Below are 21,096 nucleotides of genomic sequence, written 5' to 3'. Positions count from 1 at the left end.
TAGTTTATATGGCAAATGTTCAACAAACTCTCCCCTATGTTTTAAAAACACAGAAGCAATTTGGATTTCTTTCAGGATACAAAGTTAATCTGTCAAAATCAGCACTGATGCTGATTAATACAGATAAAAGTAAGGTGTCTCTCCCTCCCCAGATTAATGTTACAAATGAGGTCCTCTACTTGAGTATTAAAGTTAATACTTCCCTATCGTCTGTGGCTAAAACAAATTGAAAAAAATAGATGTTAATAGATGGAGACACCTGCCAGCATCAGTCCCAGCCCGTATAGCGGTCTTAAAATGAACATCTTACCCCGCATTAATTTTATCAGCTCAATGATCCCACTTGCGCCTCCAGCAGGATATTGGCAAAAACTGGGCTCTTTACTACAATGATATGTTTAGAATGGTAAACGGGCCAATATAAAGTGGTCAGCTCTACAATTCAAAAAATCAGGTGGGGGATTGGCATGTCCAAATTTTAAACTGTATCACTGGGCATTTACATTAAAATGTCTTAGCTATTGGATGGAGGAGGATAAAGTTTCGTCATGGAAAAATATAGAACAAGAGCTAATAGCACCAATAAGGGTGAAGGACTTTCTCCTTATAGGTATGTCTACCAAAAAATGAGATTTGTATTACGGTCCAATTTTAACACATATGCCTCAAGTGTTTAGAGCAGCAGAAAAATTCCTAAAATTTAAAAGCGTATGGTGCAAATCATCTCCATTATGGAACAACAATCATTTTCTATCGGGAGGGGGGACCATTCACTAACAGAACTTGGCAGGATAAAGGTATTACTACTCTTCAAGATATTAATGGGGCCAGTACTATCCTTAGCTTTCAAGAAATGGTATCTCGATATAATATTGATAAACACTCTCTTTTCTTCTACTTTAGAGTAAGATCAGCTTGTAAAGCTGACGGGGTTCCCTGGGGGTCAGATTTAAAGGACCATCCCATTTTATGTTGGATACAGAGTGCTCCAAGATAGATAGTGTCATATATCTATGATAAATTAAACTGCCAGAAATATATGCCCACATCAGGAATGAAAGCCTGGGATAGGGACATATCTGAATTGGGACAAGACTTAGACTGGGATGCAATTTGGGATAATGCCACCAGTGCTTCAAAAAACCCAAATCATCAGAATATACACTTGAAATTTTGTCATAGAGCATATCTAACACGGAGGATTGGACATCAAATGGGACTGGCTCCTGACCCATATTGCTCATTGTGTCCCCATGGAACCGTTGGCTCTTTTATACATGTTGTATGGGAATGTCCAGGGGTTTTTGGTTTATGGGGGAAGGTTATCAGTACTCTTACAGAACTAACGGGGGTACAGTTACAGTGGACCCCGCTGTACATCTTCTAAACAATGACTCCCAGCTTTCCCTTATGGAAAAAACACACAAAATCTGGCTGGCAGGCCTGACAGCAGCTAAGAAGATTGTAGTCCAGCGTTGGAAACCTCCTCGTGATATTTCATATACTCACTGGCTTCAGAGCTTTTTGGGCGTTTCTTACCTGGAATTATCATCAGCAAGAGGAAATGGTGCACGACCAAACACAATCTTAATGTGGACAAATTTGATATCTAACTTAAAAGATCTTCCGTTAAAATAAGAATGCTCTGTCTGTGTATGCACTACTATTGAGTTGGTTGGTGGAGGGGAGAGGGGTGGGGGGGAAGAGGGGGTGGGGGGGAGGGGTGGAGAAGGGGGTGGCTGGGTTAAACTGTCAAAATATAATCGGCAACTGATTATATTGAATGTAATTTGTTGGTGTTGCAAAAAAATTAGTGATATAAAAAAGAAAAGGAGGGAAGGACTGTTCAAACAGAGAAAAAGTATTAAAAGGCTGACTGGCTGCCTTCAGTGCTGTATACTTCGATTCTTTTGTATTTATCCTGTAATCTTGAGACAGACATACATCTAGAACAATTCCTGCTCCAAATACTATGTTAAAAACACAGACACACACACACAATATGATCTTAACAAAACTGTAATATCTGCTCTAGTGTAACAAAAACACAAAAGCTTTGAAAGATTTGTCAAATCCCTCAGTTTTTGTCAAATTTTTTGTCACCTCCCAAACATATTCAATTGTGTCAGTTGAGTTTTCCTGGAAACTCTTTTTAAGCTAGTCAAAGTTTGGAGATACACCCAATGCAAGCAGCTCCTGAAACTGTCTTGCTGAATGTAGCTTAATGTCTTTGTTACATGTGACATGAGCATAAACTCGAAGGTGCAGGACAGTTGCAGTGCGGCGTGTGCAGGCTGAATTGAGGCTGTAGGGTCCAGGCCAGAGAGTGGGAAATGAAGCAATGTTTGGCCATTGCTAGAATGGACTTGGAGGCAATTTGATGCAGCAGAGCGTGTTGAGGCAAGCAGAGGCAAGGCTGAGTTGAGTCCAGGCCCGAGAGCACGGAAAGAACCAGAGTTTGATGGATTTAAGCACAGAGTGAATTGGAAAGGCTGGGTACAGATTGAATTGAGGTGGCAGGGCCTAGGTCCGAGAGTGTATTGAAGTGGCAGGGCCTAGGTCCGAGAGTGTATTGAAGTGGCAGGGCCTAGGTCCGAGAGTGTATTGAAGTGGCAGGGCCTAGGTCCGAGAGCAAGGAACAACCAAGGTTAGGATGGGCCAGATTGAAAAGGTCAGAGTATTGGGGCCAGAGGCAAGCAGCAAGGGATGGGCCATTCTAGCTCACTGCTCCATAAGGTTTACTCGTCTGCACTAAACTGCGGCTGTGGCCCGCAACCAACAAGCTTCTGAATCGACTGCGGTGATGCTTGGCTGCGAACTCACTTTCATGTACTTTGGTTCTGAATGCTATTTCATTACTTTATAGTTTGCACAATTTGTTTTTTTCTCCTCTCTACACATTGGGTATTTGATGGTCTTTTGTTTTAAGGGTTCTATTGGATTTGTTTTATGACTGCCTGTAAGGAGACAAATCTCAAGGTTGTATGTAGTATACATACTTTGATAATAAAATTACTTTGAACTTTAAATGGAAAATTAACTGTGCACAATATACAAATTACAGAACAGAAAGGAAATTTAAAAGAAAGTAAGACCATATGATATAGGAGCAGAATTAGGCCAAAATAGTAAGAAGTCGTGGATTTAGATCTTAGTTTATACTTTCTTTAAAACTTCAATTTTTTCATGTACATATGTTACATTTTGGAAGGCTGTAATGCTATCATGCATGTAGAAATAATTTAAAAATTACAAATACTAGTAATCAGATAGAGAAGAAAATATTGGAAATATGTGGTAGATCAGATAGGATTGGCAAAAGAACAGTAAATGATTTTTGTTCTGAATCAGTATCAGGTTTATTATCACCTGCTTAAAACACAGGGGATGGGTGTCAGGAAGGGGTAGCACTTCTGGTGGTGGGTTTGTCATGCTCTGACCAGGGGCAGCTTGTCCACCTTTGGTTCCCAGCTCTCACCTGTGGCTCCAGGTAACTGTTTGTATGCGACAGTGGCCACATCCACTGCTTCGACAGACAGGTTAAACAATGTGAGGGTAGCCAAGAACCTCCACCCCCAGTGATAAAGAGACATGCCTATCCTGGCATGTGAAGGCAGTTCTAGTGGACTGGGCAGATGCGATCAACTACAAGAACAAATGGCCAAGAAGGTGGTGCTGCCACCCCTCATGGAGAGCAAAGGGCATGACAAAGCACAGAAGGAGCCATGGTAATCCATTGCAGCCAAGGAAGTCTCCAGTTGTGAATGATTTTCGTACCATTGGACCAAGATTTTTTGAGGCCAGGAGAGTGGAACTGCACCAGTGCAACGTATTTTTCATTATAAAATTCCTCCCGCACAGGTTACATCATTGTTGGGAATGACGGACAGCCAACACATATCGCACGAAATTCATTATTTTGCGACAGCAGCACAAACAAAATATTCTTATTCTCTTTGAGTACAGTTCTAGCGTGTCCTTTTTGTTCCCTTTATGGTGGATTTCATGTAAAATAAGACAGCTACGAGGCCAAGCAGTTTGAAGTTCAGTGCTGTGAGATTGACTGTGAAAAATCAAAAGCAAATGCCATTGAAACTTGTCAAGTGGTCATGTAGTCAATCATTGAGGACAAGGCGTGTACTTTAATTCCAGCTTCACTCCAGCTTGTCTAAGCACATGAAAAAATAATTCATCTGAATATTCTCCTCAGCCAATTTAAAGAGGAGCTGCTTAAAGCAACAAAGCTTGTTATCACATTAGAAGAATCCAGATGATGTCATTGAACAAAGCAGAACTCAAGAATGCTACCAACATCACCTAAATTCTGATACTTTGCAATTTTACGGCATGCTTCAGCCTCTGCTATTTGTTTCCTGCCCTCCAGTGTTTTAATGAAGCACCATTTACTTAGGTATTGGCTCCCGTACAACCAGAATTGAACTGTGTGTGTGTGTGTGTCCTGCTTATCATAACTTTCAATTATTTTCACATTAGTCATTGACCCTTCACTTTCATTCAGAACTATGCAGGTGGGGAAATACCAGTCTGAAATGTCAAGTTACACTCCATAATGAGCTCACTTCAACCCAGTGGGTGATCTAAATAGCAGAAGGAACTATGTCATGTCATCTGAAGATGCAAATTCATCATTCAGAAAAATGCGTGGGGACAACCCCACCTCTATCTGTCTTCCTCCACAAAGTCCTTAAACATGTTGTGGCTTCCCAAATGTGTGCCTGCTTTTCTCTAGAACTATCCGTTTGAACAATTCTAATCAGGTTTTGTCCTCCCCATCACAGTAACGATGATTCTTATCGAAGGTCTGAAATGACTGACAGTTCTCAATCCTTTTAACTTGTCTGTAGCCTTTGACATGGTTGACCACACAATCCTACTGCAGCACCTCTCTTCTGTCTTCCAAATGGATAGAAATGTACTAACCTGCTTCATTCGAATCCACCCAGTCAGTGATCACTTTCATTGGCTAGCCTTTCCATTCACAGGTCACTACCTCTGCTGGGAACAAGGAATCCTGAACCCACAATCTTTCTTAAATTGCATGCAGTCCCTTGTGACATCAAAAACACATTAGTGATATTCAGCAGTACCTCACGAGCGCCTCTCTCGTTTTCAGGCTGCTTCCTGTACTGTACTGGATGAACAGAAACTTCCTCCAGAAAGATGGGAGATCAAAGATCAAAGTTAATAACAAATAAAATAACAAATTTCATGTTTCTTTTATTTGTTCTGGTGACTGACTGAAACGGAAACAGAGTTTTCATAAGTTGGTTTTAAATTTGACTCATAGGAGCGAAATTAGGAGCCCATCGAGTCTGCTCTGCTATTTGATCCTGGCTGACATATTTTACTTCTCAACTTCATTCTCCTGCCATCTTCCCATAACTTTTGATACCCTTAAAAGTCAAGAATCTATCAACTACAGTTTTAAATGTACCCTCTACAGCAGTCTATGGCAATGAATTCCACAAATTCAGCACCCTCTGGCTAAAGGGACATTCTTCTATTCTCAGGCTGTGCCCTCTGGTCCTAGACTCTCACATTATGGAAAACATCCTCTCCATGTCCACTCTAGCTAATCCTTTCAATATTCGGTAAGTTTAAGTGAGATCTATCCTCATTCATCTAAACTCCAGTAACCACTGGACCAGAGCCATCAACTGCTTCTATGCATTAACCCTTTCATTCCTGGGATCATTCTCATAAATGATGGCTCCTCGGTGGAGATCGTTAAGAGCACCAAATTTCTTGGTGTTCACCTGGCGGAGAATCTCACCTGGTCCCTCAACACCAGCTCCATAGCAAAGAAAGCCCAGCAGCATCTCTACTTTCTGCGAAGGCTGAGGAAAGTCCATCTCCCACCCCTCATCCTCATCACATTCTACAGAGGTTGTACTGAGAGCATCCTGAGCAGCTGCATCACTGCCTGGTTCAGAAATTGCACCATCTCGGATCACAAGACCCTGCAGCAGATAGTGAGGTCAGCTGAGAAGATCATCGGGGTTTCTCTTCCCGCCATTACAGATATTTACACTACACGTTGCATCTGCAAAGCAAACAGCATTATGAAGGACACCATGCACCCCTCATACAAACTCTTCTCCCTCCTGCCATCTGGGAAAAGGCACCGAAGCTTTCAGGATCTCACGACCAGACTATGTAACGGTTTCTTCCCCCAAGCCATCAGACTCCTCAATACCCAGAGTCTGGACTGACACCAACTTACTGCCCTCTACTGCGCCTATTGTCGTGTTTATTATTTATTGTAATGCCTGCACTGTTTTGTGCACTTTATGCAGTCCTGGGTAGGTCTGTAGTCTAGTGTAGTTTTTTTCTGTGTTATTTTTACGTAGTTCAGTGTAGTTTTTGTACTGTTTCATGTAGCACCATGGTCCTGAAAAACATTGTCTCATTTTTATTTTTACAGTACAAGCAGTTATGGTCGAAATGACAATAAAAAGTGACTTGACTTGACTAAACCTTCTCTGGACCCTCCCCAATGCCAACATATCCTTTTAAAATAGGGACCTCAAAACTGATCAGAATACTCCAAATAAGGTCTGACCAATGCCTCAGCCTCAGCTTTACATCTTTGCTTTTATATTCTAGACCTATGGAAATGTATGCTAACATTGCATTTGCCTTCCTCACCACAGACTCAACCTGCAAGTTAACCTTTACGAAACCCTGTAAGAAAGCCTGTACCCAAGTCCCTTTGATTTTTGAATTTTCTCCCCATTTAGAAAACAGTCCAGCCCTTTATTCCTTCTGCCAAAGTGCATGGCCATGAAAATCACTACGCTATATTCCATCTACCACTTCTTTGCCCATTCTCCCACTCTGTTGAAGTCCTTCTACAGACACTTTGCTTCCTCTGCAGTATCTACCCTTCCACCTATCTTCATATTGCCCTCTCAAAATGAATGCTAACATTGCACTTCCCTTCCTTACTACCAACTCAACTTTCTGTAATCTTGCAGTCAGACTCTCAAGTACCTTTGCACTTCTGATTTCTGGATTTGCTCCCTGTTTGGAAAGTAGTCTACACCTTTATTGCTCCATACACATCCCTACACTGTACTTCCTCTGCCACTTCTCCTTACCTATCAGCACCACAAGGTTGCGTGCTCACCCACCTGCTCTAGTTGCTCTATACTTATGACCTTGAGCCTCAGCATAGCTCCAATGCCGTATTTAAGTTTGCTGATGACACCATAGTTGTTGGCTGAATCAAAGATAATGATGAATCAGCATATAGGAGAGAGATTGAACATCTAGCTGAGTGGTGCCACGACAACAACCTCTCACTTAACCTCAGTGAAACCAAAGGGCTGATTATTGACTACAGGAAGAGGAAATCAAGCGTCCATGAACCAGTCGTCATCAGGGGATCAGAGATGGAGAGGGTCAGTAGCTTAAGTTTCCATTAGCATTTCAAAGGATCTGTCCTACATCCAGCACTTAAATGCCATTACAAAGAAGGCACAGGTGATACAACCTGTCAATGTACCCTCCACCGTGCATCTATACAATTTTATCAAGGTCTTAGATGACATGCCAAATCTTTCTTAGAAGTTTGCAAAGATTTGGCATGTCATCTAAGACTTTGATAAAATTCTATAGATGCACAGTGGAGAGTATATTGACAGGTTGTATCACAGTCGGGTATGGAAACACCAATAGCCTTGAATGGAAAAGCCTACGAAAGGTACTGGATCCCAGTCCATCACAGGGAAAGCCCTCTCACCCATTGAACACATTTACAAAGAGCACTGTGGCAGCAAAGCAACATCCATCATCGAGGCCATGCTCTCTTCTTGCTGCTGCCATCTGGAAGGAGGTACAAGAACTTTAGGTCCCACACCACCAGGTTCAGAAACAATTATTACTCCACAGCTATCAGGCACCTGAACCAGAGTGGATAACTTGACTCACCCCAACATTGAGATCCTAACTGATTCCACAACCTATGGACTCTCTATATTATTTATTACTTATTTATCTATTATTATTATTCTTTAGGATTTGCACAGTTTGTTGCCTTTTGCAGATTGGTTGCTTGTCTAGCTTTGTTTCTTTGTATTTATTGTGAATGCCCACAAGAAAATAAATCTCAGGGTAGTAAATGGCGACATACTGTATATGTACATCGATAATATATTTACGTTGAACTTTCATCTAGGTCCTTCTGCAGACTCCCAGTTTCCTCAACACCACCTCACCACTTGCCCCTCCACCTATCTTTGTATCATCTCAAAACCTGGCCTCAAAACCATTAGTTCCTTCATCCAGATCACCAACATATAACAGATCCAACACGCACCCTTGTGGAACACCACTAGACGGTGGCAGCCGACTGTAGGATATCTATATTCCTACTTTTTGCCTTCTGCCAGTCAGCCTAGTTTCTGTTTATTCTAGTATATTTTCTGTAATACACAAGCTCTTACCTTGTTTAAAGTTCAAAGTACATTTATTACCTAAGTATGAATAATATAGACAACCATGAGATTCATCTTCTTGCAGGCAGCCACAAAAAAAGGAAACATAATAGAATCGACAAAAAACCCCAGCCACAAAGACCGTCAAACATCCAACGTGTGAAAAAAGAACAAATCGTGCAAACAATAAAAAAGTAATCAAGCAATACACAGCACATGAACTGCAGAATCCTCGAAAGTGAGTCCACATTCATGGGGCCAGTTCAGCGCTGAACTGAATGCTGATGGCTGCAGTTCAGAGTTGAGGAGAATACAGCTTCATAGAGTAGTGAACTGAACACTGGTTTGTCCTTTGCCCTTCATCTTTTTAATCTGGCACTGTGCTTAAATCGGCTGAACATTAGGTTCATTTTTCCCTCTTGGGCCCAGTCGCCACCACTTCAATCTGGCCCAAAGTCTGCTCCAGCAATGGCCACCACAGCTGTACTTGCATTCTTGAGAGTCAAGTTTGCTGAATCCTTCAGGATACCACAGAAACTCGTACAGACATTTCAAGAGCACAACTCCCAAAAGGAAATCGCAGGCTGCGGATTGCAGAGATCGTAGTCCAGAAAAAGTACATTCAGTAGGAATAGTTAGTAGTAGCAGCCTCATGTACAGCACCTTGTGAAAGGCAATCTGAAAATCTAAGTAAACAACATCTACTGACTCTCCCTTGTCTATCCTGCCCCTATTATTCTTGACTACCCTGCCTTATATCGAGCATTTTATTTTTATTTTATTGTATCTTTTTCAAATTTACATTGTGAAACAGGCCCTTCCAGCTCAACGAACGTCACCCAGCAATCCACCTATTTAACCTGAGCCTAATCACAGGACAATTTACAATGACTAATCAATCTACTAACCAGTACATCTTTGGAACATAGGCTGTAACCTGAGCACCCAAAGGAAACCCACGCTATCACAAACTCCTTACAGACAGTGTTGGAAATTACCTCTGACCTCCAACGCCCCGCGCTGTAATAGTGTCACGCTGTCCACTACGCTACCGTGGTGACCTTTGTCAGTTTTTCAAGCAAATCATAAACATAAATTACACACAACTTTTACAAGGAAAAGCAATTAGAACCAAAAAAAAGTCAATTTTAGTGCACAGTGATCAAAAGATGCCACGGTGTTGCTAAACTGTGGTGTTTAGGGTTTTGCCGATTGGTTCAAGAACTGAATAGCTGAAGCAAAGTAGTTGCTCTTCAACCTGGTGTTCAGGCTTCTGTACCTCCAAAAAGACAGCAAGGCCTGGACGGTGGGGAATCTCTGATGACAAATGTTGCTTTATTAAGACAGCTTCTCCTATAGACGCTAACAATGATGGAGATGGACGTGCCCGTGATATATAAAGAGCGAGGCCGTTCCTCTCTGCAGCTTCGTACATTTCTGCACATTTGAATTGCTGTATCAGACTATAATGCAACCAATCAGAATACTTTCAACAGGACATCTGCAGAAGTTTGTTGTTAGAATGTTAGATTACAAGCTGCACTTTCCTAACTTCCTAAGGAAGTAAAGATGCTGACATGCTTTCCTTATGATTGCATCCTATGCACTGGATCTTTATGCTGCTCACATACCACGTGCCTCATCTGGTCAGCACAGCTGTTTTTGCTAACCTCCATTAGCTTTTGTTTTTGGATCAATTCAGTTTATGTTTTAATCCCTCTCCATATCTCAGCTCCTCCAGCCCTATAATCTTTTGAGTTACCTGCCCTCCTCTATCCCACGCCTCATGCTCATCCATGGTACATCATACTCTAACATCGGCCCCACCCCCACTTCCCTAAAGATCCCTCTCTCTCTCACACGTATTTCAGACATTCCTTATAAAATACCATTCTGTCCTAACATTCACTTATGCATTTCTGATAAACGTCATTCAATAACACTTCAAATCTTTTACTAAGCTAAAGGCACTATAAAAATGAAATGCTATGTTTTTATTGATGTGGCCTGAACTGCAAGACGATTGCATAACCTGAATACAGTCATCCTGAGATTTACTTCACTATGGAGTATATTAAATTCAATAGATAAGTATATTCTTGCTTTGGCAAGACTATTGAATCTATTTTTTTATTGAGATACAGCACGGAATAGGACCTTCGAGCCTTTCGAGTCGACCTGCCCAGCAGTCCCCGATTTAACCCTAGCCTAATCATGGGACAATTTACAATGTCCAATTTGCCTATCAACAGGTACGTCTTTGGACTGTGGGAGGAAACCCACGCGGTCACAGAGAGAACGTACAAACTCCTTACAGGTAGCATATCCCTGTGCATCCTTTTCTTATTGTACGCGTCGTGGACTTCCTCAGCTTCTTAAGCACTCGTTTCCCCCATCCAACAATACAAAAATATATCAACTACTCCCACAATGCAATTTTTTTATGAAGAACAAACAGTCTGGATGTGTCCCACATGTTTTTCCCTTTCTCTGCACTCCAGCCCTTGCTGACACAGGATAACAGTATATCAAAGTAAATAAGAAGGAGTTAGAAATCGAAAGGATGAAAGGAAACCAGCCTTTGTTTTATTGTTTCCTTCATTTAAACACAGTTGAATGAAACAAGGAGTAACATGTTCAGAGGGAACTCTAAGGATGCAAGTAGTTAAGTTCTCTGCAGATTTGTATATTTTAGATGCAAGTGACAAGAGTGAGAATACTTGCATATTGATTATTGCACAATGACAGCTCCTCAGAATCAGCAATGCACACTTTGTTAGACTGTGAATGCCATTTGTTTTCCAAACCTGCGGGAGATTTTCAGCTTTGCCTTTGATCAGTAAGTCAGTGTCTCTGAGGAGCACTTGAGCCTTGCTGCTTTTATTTATCTCTATGACATTAATAATGCAATTGAGACTGAAGCACGTGAAGTCAGATCATCAATTTCATCCACACTACTGGAAGACAAACATGCAAATTATGCAACTAGATAGGAATACATTTCCTGAACGAGATACGCATTCACATCTTGGTTTGAGAGTTACAGGAGAAACTTGTTTCCTTAAATTGCAGATTAAAACTTGTGCCTCTTTACTCACAAACATTAATGTTAACCATGATATAAAATATAATTTCATCTGTTTTCAACAGCAGGATAAACACTAAGCACTCAAAACATAGTGAGAATTCATTCTGCACAGCTCACTGAAAACCCAACTTACTAAACTTTGAGCTCCTTCCTTCCTGCCACCTTTCTGTCTTTCTACAATGTATACAGTAATTTCCGGTCCCAAACTTTGCATAGCCTAATCACAGTTCTTTGATACAATGCAGCTTCAATAGGTGATGGCCCTGCTTTTGAATTTTTAAGTTGCTATAAACGAGAATGTGAAATAAAATATGATGGCATTAATTAATTCTCACTGCACAATGTAAATAGAAGTTTCAAAGACTGTCAGACACGAGATCTAGTGAAACCTTTATCACTTTCTAAAGGTATTCAACATTAATAAAAAAGTTAACTTTTACAATTATAAGTATTAATACCGTACCATTTCTCTGTTCTGACATAAAAAATCCCATTTAGAACATATACACATGAAAGCCACATCGAAGTAAAATGTTCTGTGCCAAGTAGGCGTATGGAAGTTCAAATCCATCCATAATCTTTTCTTTCTGTCCTCCACCCTGCAGAATACTAGTTGAATTAGATTAAATTGAATTATATTAAATTAAATTAAACTGATGCAGTCATCCAGTTTTCAGATGTCTGCTGAAAATAAAATAATACTTAGTAGAATTCAGATAGGGAATTTCAATTATCTGCACTGGGACTTAATATGCAAGCTGGGATACATCAAGAGGCAATATTCAGTTGACATCTACCCTCGAATTATACTGGTGTCGAAACATGGTTCTGCTCTCGCCAAATCAAAGCTTTAATAATATAAAATACAACAGAGCTTATAAACAATAAATCAATCCTTAAAAAAGTAGATTCGACCTCTGAGTTATTGATGTCAAAACTCAGCCAAAGTGACTAGATTCAATACTGAATAGAATTCTGACAATTGTAGAAAGGTCAATGTTGCAGAAATTTTTTGTGAAGAAATATTTTTAGACTACTGCCCACTTATTGGTGCTTTCAACAGAAGTAACGGATTTTAACTCTTGCACGAAGAGCATCAGTCCTTGAAAAAGTAGCTAAATTCAGAGCAGATTCTCCAGTGGCATTATGAATAATGCAATAATATTTCTAGTGGAGTCTGGGGTTATAACTTGTGGCCAAGAGCTTTTTGGAATTCAGTGCTCTTAGTAGAAATGTTGCCCAGGTGGACAGGTATTACAATACAAATATTTAATAAAGAAACCACTAGAGAAATAAGGCTTTTGAACCAAATCAGAGTGATAATAGGCAGCATACTGGCAACTACTTTGTTATCCACCTAATGATATAAAGTATGAAGGAAGAATTTCATTTTGGTTTGGCAAATGTCACACTTGAGAATGGTGAATTGCATGAAAAAGTTTTACATAACAATGGGATAAATACTTGGCTGGAAGGGGTATGGATTGTTATGATCTACATGTTGGCTGATGGGACAAGGCAGAATTATAGCTTGGCAGAGACTAGATGGGCCAATGGGCCTGTTTCTGTGCTGTAGTGCTCTATAAATCCAACTAACCCTTGCCATTCCTAAATGTACATAATGGAACAGACTAGAAAGTATCTTGCTTTGCATCTGACTGAAGCTATACTCAACCTGGGAATATGTGACGTAGCAGAAAGAGCTTTCTTTCCTTCACGTAACTGTTCCATAACCAACAAATTAAAATGCTAGGTAGTGACATTGGAGCTAACAACAATCCATTCCCCAACAATGTAATTTATCCCCAGTATGAACAGGAAAATCTCCCCCAAAATACATAAAATAATATATTGCAAGTCAAGTCAAGTCAAGTCAACTTTTATTGTCATTTCGATCATAACTGCTGGTACAGTGCATAGTAAAAATGAGACAACGTTTTTCAGGACCATGGTTTACATGACACAGTACAAAAACTAGACTGAACTACATAGTCCTAATCAATAGGGAATATAATTATCAATATCCCTCAAACCCCAATATGACTCATCACATTGTATCCCGGTTTCAGATGTACTACAAGTATTAAACTGTCACTAAAGATAGTGTGTATTTTCATCCCCAGCAGAGTTACAACCTTCCTAACAGAATGTAACAGACATTTTCTCATGGAAGTTCCTCTGACAACAGCAATCCTGAGGATGGGGCAGTGGGTTCTGGAAAAGGACTGACAATCCAGAACGGGGGATCTACTCTACAAGTCGTAACTGTGAGATATTGCAAAGAAAATTGGAGAAAATGGTGTCGACATTGGGGAAATCTGTTCAAACTAGGTCTGTACAATGTATAACAAAGAAAAAGGGCTTCAAAAATTAGGTAAGTTAGTTTACTTAATAACACAATAACTTGAATTGTCAATGTGAAAGTTACCTCAAATCCTGAATCCTAATTAGGTTACAAGTATTAATAATTTTTCAGTAGTGCCAAATCGGTGCAATTCTAAATTGGTATCTTGCAGTCTGTTAACTTGGCCTGGAATTACCAGGATTTGTATCCATTACATTATCTCCAGTACCACAACTATTAGGCTGAAATCTAAAAGCAAATTTCTTTACTTTTCCCTGCTTGATGACTGCCCATCACATACTATTTCAACCTCTCTCAATCTGTTTTGGCTTTTCAGTTTTTTTCCCCTCTCTCTTTTACCCTTTCTCACTTTGAGTCAGAAACATATTTTTTATACTTTCACCTTTGAAGACAGAAAATATTGGATGATATTCCGTTCCACGGTTAGTAATAGGAATCAAAATTATTTTGGCTCTTTCGCACTTTCTAATCAAGCATAAATCCACATATTCCCTTTGAGTTTTGCTTCTCCCCAATTTTGATTGCCTGGACAGAACAGTTTGTCCACCTGTCCTCGGGTACCTGGCTATTTCTTTGACCACAGCGACTTCTACAGATTCTACTATCTGTTTGGTTAATTACAAGTAGGCATAAGTTCCAGACCGGGTCAATAAGATCCTGCCAACCAGAATAATCATCACAACAAAATTAACTTTACTTATTTAATACTTTTTGAATTTAAAAACCTCCCAAAATATATTACATGCAGCAATTTGGATGACAAAGACAAGTAAGTGAGGAGAACACGGTAGGGGCATATATAAATACTTTTCTGTAAATCAGTGTGTTCCAGTACATGCTCCCTGGTTTCTCCATTCCAGCCTGGCCACTAATACTTCCTCTCAAAATGAACAGTCGGTCATTCACTCCCAGATGAAAGAAGTAATGCTGCTTTATCATTTTAGTCTGTCATAGTAAGGAATCAATTACTCTGTCTAGTTGAAGATCTGGTCACCTTGCGATGGATTCAGCGAAGTGTCTTGGTTGCAGAGATTGTCTGCCTGGTAATACTGAACTTTTAAATTGTATGCCTCCTTCCTCACTCATGTGGTCTGCAATCTCCTCGTTTGACTCTGCAGCAGCTTAACAGCAATGCTTTTCATTATCTGTACACTTGCAAAATTGTCCCCTAAACATATTGATGAAACTTCACCAATCCAAAGGTCATATCTTGTAGCTCCTCCTATATTTGCACATAATACATCTTAATCTTTATCAAATTTCTTTCAATGTACTGTCAGTTGACTCGCTGTCAAGATCATTGCTCTAAGAACTTTTTCTGAAGCACCTCCGTATTGTCAAATTATTTCAATATTTGCTCTGTTGGTGACTGTTTCCTTGATTACTTTCATTGCTTGTTTCACATTTCCACATTCTTCTGATTGGATGTCTGAGTAAGGACTTATCTTCCTCAATGCGGCAGGAACTTGCTCAGGTTGTTGATGATTCCCAAGCAGTGCCGTACAATTCTTATCCAATTCTGCTGCTTCCCAATGACTACATCATCTTCTACCTTACTAAGACATTGGCTTTACTTTAGTACTTCAAAGTATGGACAAACCATATTTTCAGTCAACTATAATAAGATTCACATAATGGTTTTTATGATTATTTGGATCCAACATTTCTAGTAGGCATCTCACAAACACCTTCAATAGTCATACTGTATACTAACAGTACATCACTCAGAGCTTAACTCAACTGGCCTGAGATTGATGACTTTCTTTTGGGGAACATTACCTGTTACTTCCAAGTTAACATCAAATGCCACTGGTTGGTCTTGCAGTAATGCCGTTTAATAGATAAATCTAGTGCATAGTCCTAATGTGTAACTGACCTCATATGGAAACAGACATATTCTTTTCAACTTGAATTCTTGAAGTCGATGTCATCCACTTCATGGAATTCTGATGTCTTCATCAACACATACTGCTTGGAATTTCTTTTAAAATCAAATCATTGACAAGTTTTCCCAAACATTTCTTTCTCATCACGTCGTCAATGAGACTTGCAAGATCTAAACAAATTTAGCAATACTTTCCCTTTTCTGACTTTAATCGAACACTTCATCTTGTATACTTCTACCTGTTTGTCAATCAATATCTTTAGCCTGGCCTTGCATAGCTCTGAAGTCTGAACTCAGTTTTCCCGAGTTTATTCTGACTCACTCGGTTGTTCTTCCTTCCTGTTCGATTCCCAAATTCAACAACTCATTCGAATCTGCACAACTGGAATTCTGCTAACAACCTTGGTTTAATTAAGAAGTTTTCAAAGGATTGTCCCTGCACCTACATACACACAAAATATTAAAAGAGTCATCTCTTTCATTTCTAGCCTACAAATATTTTCAATTGAAACATTTGACAATGTTTTTGTTAAAGCTATTTGTCAATATTATAATATCTAAACCCAGAGCAGTCTTAATGTAACAGTTGATGGGTAAACTTAATTTGTAAGACAAGTGTAACTGCATTAATCATTTTGCAATGATTCTGCTCACAGAACTAATGTGGCCAATCAATTAAGAAAATTTAGGTTTGTCTTCTTCCAAATGCCAGAGTAACATGTTTTAAAGCTTTATTAACATAGAACAACATAAGGATGTCTAAGGGCATGGAAAACTATTGATTACTTTATAGGAACACTTTTTAGATAACTATATAATTTCTAAATGATCATAATTACACCAAATGTTTTTTTGTTATCAAGTAGTAAAATCACAGCATTATGATCAGGTATGCAAAGAATGCTACTTATACACCAGGAGGTCTCAATTTCAGCTCCAATTTCTCATCCCCTGTCTTCATGCTGCAAAAAAGGCAATCAAGGTACTGGATTACATGTATTCTCATCAGGCGAGGTTGCCGCTGTGGGTTGTGCAGGGAGGTGAGAGATAGGAGGAATTGCATGCCAGATTAACCACTGAGAAGAGCTGTGTTCCTCGAATATTGCCTTTTCTTTGCATTTTATGAAGAGCACGCTTACAGCCTTTTCAGGTTAAAATCAACAGAGTGTTTGTCACAGCAAAACTATTTAGTGCATCTTGTGAAAAAGGGCAAGTATATTTCATATGAGCATACTGAATGTTTGTAAGCAGGTCCATTTATCATTTACCATTTACTTGTACTATAAGTAAAATGCATCTTTGAACTTCTGAGATTCCTTAGTGGCCAGGGATAAATTAATTACACAGTAAGCTGCACGTGGATAGAACCCAAGAAGACCACAGACTTGGTCTTTGTCAGTGCAACAGTTGCTAGACAGCTATCGATCTCAACATCCCGAACTAAGGTTGGAAAACCAATGTCAAGAATCCCATTGTTAGATTACCAGCCTCAGAAATATGTGCATGAGTGGATACTGAGCAAGAATGATTTGTCTTTATCTGATTAAACAACTGCACAAGCCCAGCATCAAATGATGACTATTTTGGGTGATAAACACTGGGACTACAGGCACCCCTTCAATGTGTACCTTTGAACAGATCAATCTCCTTGAAAAAGCAAGACAAAAACTGAGGAGGACACTTCTTCTTGTCATCAGGCATTGCATTTTTTAAAAGGATAGGCATGACTGAATTTTAGTATTAGGTGGATAACAAGTGGTTGTAGATCAAAGAACAGTTTACAACCACTAGATACTTGTTTCCATTGCAGTTAATAGATATAAAAATCTGGTGGGGTGCAAAGTAAACCATAAGACCAGAAGACATAGGAGCAGAATTAGGCCATTGGGCCTATTGAGACAGTTCTGTCATTCTGTCATAGGTGATTTATTATCCCTCTCAATCCCACTCTCCTGCTTTCTTCCGATAACCTCTAACATCCTTCCGAATCAAAACCTCTGCTTTAAATATTCTCAATGACTTGGCCTCCACAACGGTCTGTGGAAATGAGTTCCACAGATTCACACCTACCTCTGGCTAAGGAAATTCTTCTCCATTTCTGTTCTGAAGGGATTCCCTTCTATTCTGAGGCTGGCCCCTCTGGTCCTAGACTCCCCCACTATAGAATGCATTCTTTCCACATCCACTCTATCTATGCCTTTGAAATAGACTATCCACTACCTCCAGGGGTGGCAGAGATGTTTTAAAAATCACATAGCTGTAAGTGGTATGACTAAATTTATATAAGGTACATTTGGACAGCAAAGCCTCAGAAACATAATTATTAAATATTAGCAAACGTGCAGGCAATGTACTTACTGCTCTGTGCTGGGTGGTAGCCATGTTGTCCCAATCACTCTCTGGCTGGAGACTGCTGACAACCGGTTGTAGCTCCTCAGGATGAGGTTTGTTGATTACTATTGTATGCAGGGGGAGGTGCGAGGGTGTGTGCTGCTCATTGAGCTCCTCCCTTTCCCTCTCCCGTACCATTCTTTCCTGGACCATTGCCTCCTCTCCATCAGCAGAAGAAGCATACGGAGAGGCAGCTTGCTTGGAAGACATTCTGCTGTTAAAATATAAAGAAAATAGTACACAGATTCAATTACTATAAGTGCAATACAGGTTCACTGAAATAATATCAAGTGTTCAAATACGCTTGGTAATTTAAATACAGATAATAAATATATTGCTGAGAGAGAGAGAGCCCACTATTACCACATAATTTAGGTTTGATCATTTAGTAATGATTCTGAAAGAATGAGTAACCAGAAAATAGTGGGACCTTGCTCCCTACTGGGTTACTACTATCTATCAGTTGCCCTTTGGAGTCATAGGACTGCTTCTGGTGGACAGCTGCCAAAGAAAGCCCCTTGAGTGTGAGGATGGAGGTGTCAATGGATGAAGTACATGCCAGGGTTCATCACAACATGCTTTCAAACATTTATTGGGATCTTTGGGGTGAAAGCCAAGCAGAAAGACCTAGGCAAGTGATATTACATGGCCTTTTTATATCCACTGTCTGTCTTAACACCAAGATTGACCATAAGATGGAAAGGAGCCACTGCTGATTCTCTAGCTCGGAAACTGCAACTTTTAAAAAATGAGATAATAATTGTTTCAAAAAATTGGCAATAGACTTGATTTCCTTCTTCTTTAGATTCTCCAAGTTAAACAGCAGCCGTAGCTTAGGGTTGGTAACCTATTCCAGACTTTTGCCTGCATCTTATGGAATGCAAGGCACAGGTGTTGTCAAAATAATCTTAATACCAGATCTCCACCTTATTTTCCCCTTCTCTTTAGTCCTGTCTTCCAGCCAAAGTTCCCAAAAGTTTTATTACATGTGCTGCCCAAAACTTTCTGACTCCCTGGTTTGTGTTCTGTCTTATCTGATAATAGTTGTGTACATGATGAAGAAAAATAAAATTCAAAGTACAATATAATTTTTCATAAAGCCTCTGGCCATGCAGACAATTGGGAACATCAGATTATATCTCAGAGCAGGAACTCCCAAAGGCTTTCAGAGAAATGCCTCTTCTTTAAAGGTAAACACAGAACCTTTATAAAATACCTCTGGATCACATCTATGCAATAGCAACTTGTTTTAAGTACAAGCTATTTCTAAGAGACATTGGCTAAAATTACTTTTTTAAACAGCTTACTATAAAATAGCATCATCCAAATTGCTGCATGTTAGCTAGACTTTCAATTCATTTAAGCCTTTCCTTGTAAAATACATGGCATGGTAGTGCCTTGCTCACATGTTGACCACAGTAATCCTAAATAAAGTGAAAGTAAAAATTACTCCATGTAAGTTTCCCTTGGCCTCAAGCTTGACATTTGCAAGCATTTCCCAATCAGCAGGTTTTCCCACCTTACTGATTTCAAATTTTAATTACTGTGGCCTTTAATTCATCTTTATTAAGTGCAAAACAAGGTACATTAGAAGTACAATTCACATCTTGTAAAGCAACAGTTAATCATCCAACTGAGTCAAATGCTCAAAACTCTGATTCTCCATTCGACATCGGATAAACTTAAAACTGAAACAGAAACTAGCAAATAACCTAAAACACTAGGAGATCTTCCATTGAACCAGAAACCAAATTAATCTGAATTTACACAAGAGTAATAGAACACCGAAACAGGTCCTTCAGCCCACTTGTCAACATCATACATTAATTCCATTTTTCCTACTTTACATCCTCACAAATTTTTGCTCCCAGTTTCTTTTGCCCCCCCCCCCCCCCCCGTTGCACAAGGGAAAATTTGCGGTGGCCATTTAACCCACAACTGGCCATTTTTGTCATGTGGGAGAAAATCACTCAGCGGAAACCATTACTGGAGGAACATGCAAACTCCACACAGAGAGCAGACACCATCAAACATGGATCACTGCAGCTGTGAGGCAGGGGTGCTAACTGCTACACTACTGCATCACCCAGTGCTGTGTCACTGTGCTGTCCCAATGTGTCCCTTGCAGAAAAAATTTAAAGAATAGAAGCAATTAATTCTAAAGCCACATCCGTTTCTCACATGAATGAAAAAGATCTCCAAATATCCCATTTCTGAGAGCAGAAGAGTTCTTTCTCTGGTGTTCTGACCAATATTTATCATTTATCAATATCAGAATCAGAACCAAAGTCAGGTTTATTAAGATTCACATATGTCATGAAATTTGTTGTTCTGTGGCAGCAGTGTCGTGTAAGCCATACAGTGCAGTAGAGTGCTGTAACTTATCAAAATAAGTAGATAGTACATAAGTTGAATAACAAAGTAGCGGTCATAGATTATTGAGAAATTTGATGGCAAAGTGGAAGAAACTGTTCTTAAAATGCTGAGTTTGGGTCTGCAGACTCCTGTACTTCGTCCTCACTAATTGTTACGCAAAGATGGTGAGAGTCTTTAATGATGGATACCGCCCATCATCATTATTTGTTCATTTATAGACCTTAAAGTTAAAGTCAATCTGGATATTATCATAATGTTGAAATGAGAGGAGCTTCCTGTGCAAAATATTAGTTGCCATGTCTGGATGGGACAACTGTCGGGTCATTATAATGTCCTGACAACACCTGACTGGAATGGAGAATTGAAAAAAAATAAAATGGAGAATAGAAAACTTGTTCCATCGTTTTGTTTTATAGTTCACCACTAATAGAAATTATCTCTGTGTGGAAGGTTGAACATTTGAATCTCTCTAAAATAACTAAAGAAGAGAACAGTTTAAGGCACAAGCTACTGAATATAGATTGGCTATTTG

General features: G+C 39.6%; 1 protein-coding gene across 30 annotated transcripts in view; it reads right to left on the bottom strand.

Annotated features, from left to right (window-relative positions):
* The window catches only part of sox6 (SRY-box transcription factor 6), a 598,739-nt gene that overhangs the window by 351,102 nt on the left and 226,541 nt on the right, over positions 1–21,096 (bottom strand). For 24 of the 30 annotated variants that reach the window (XM_073049424.1, XM_073049429.1, XM_073049439.1 and 21 more), the window contains one exon: positions 18,156–18,402. In XM_073049424.1, the coding sequence (XP_072905525.1) occupies positions 18,156–18,402 (247 nt within the window). The remainder of the gene's footprint in view (positions 1–18,155; positions 18,403–21,096) is intronic. The other 6 variants (XM_073049425.1, XM_073049431.1, XM_073049444.1 and 3 more) reach the window with 1 other exon arrangement.

The sequence above is a fragment of the Hemitrygon akajei genome, chromosome 6 (assembly GCF_048418815.1).
Source record: "Hemitrygon akajei chromosome 6, sHemAka1.3, whole genome shotgun sequence".
Classification (NCBI taxonomy): Eukaryota; Metazoa; Chordata; class Chondrichthyes; order Myliobatiformes; family Dasyatidae; genus Hemitrygon; species Hemitrygon akajei.
The sequence above is the reverse complement of the archived record's forward strand: the minus strand, read 5'-3'. Positions and strand labels throughout refer to the sequence as shown.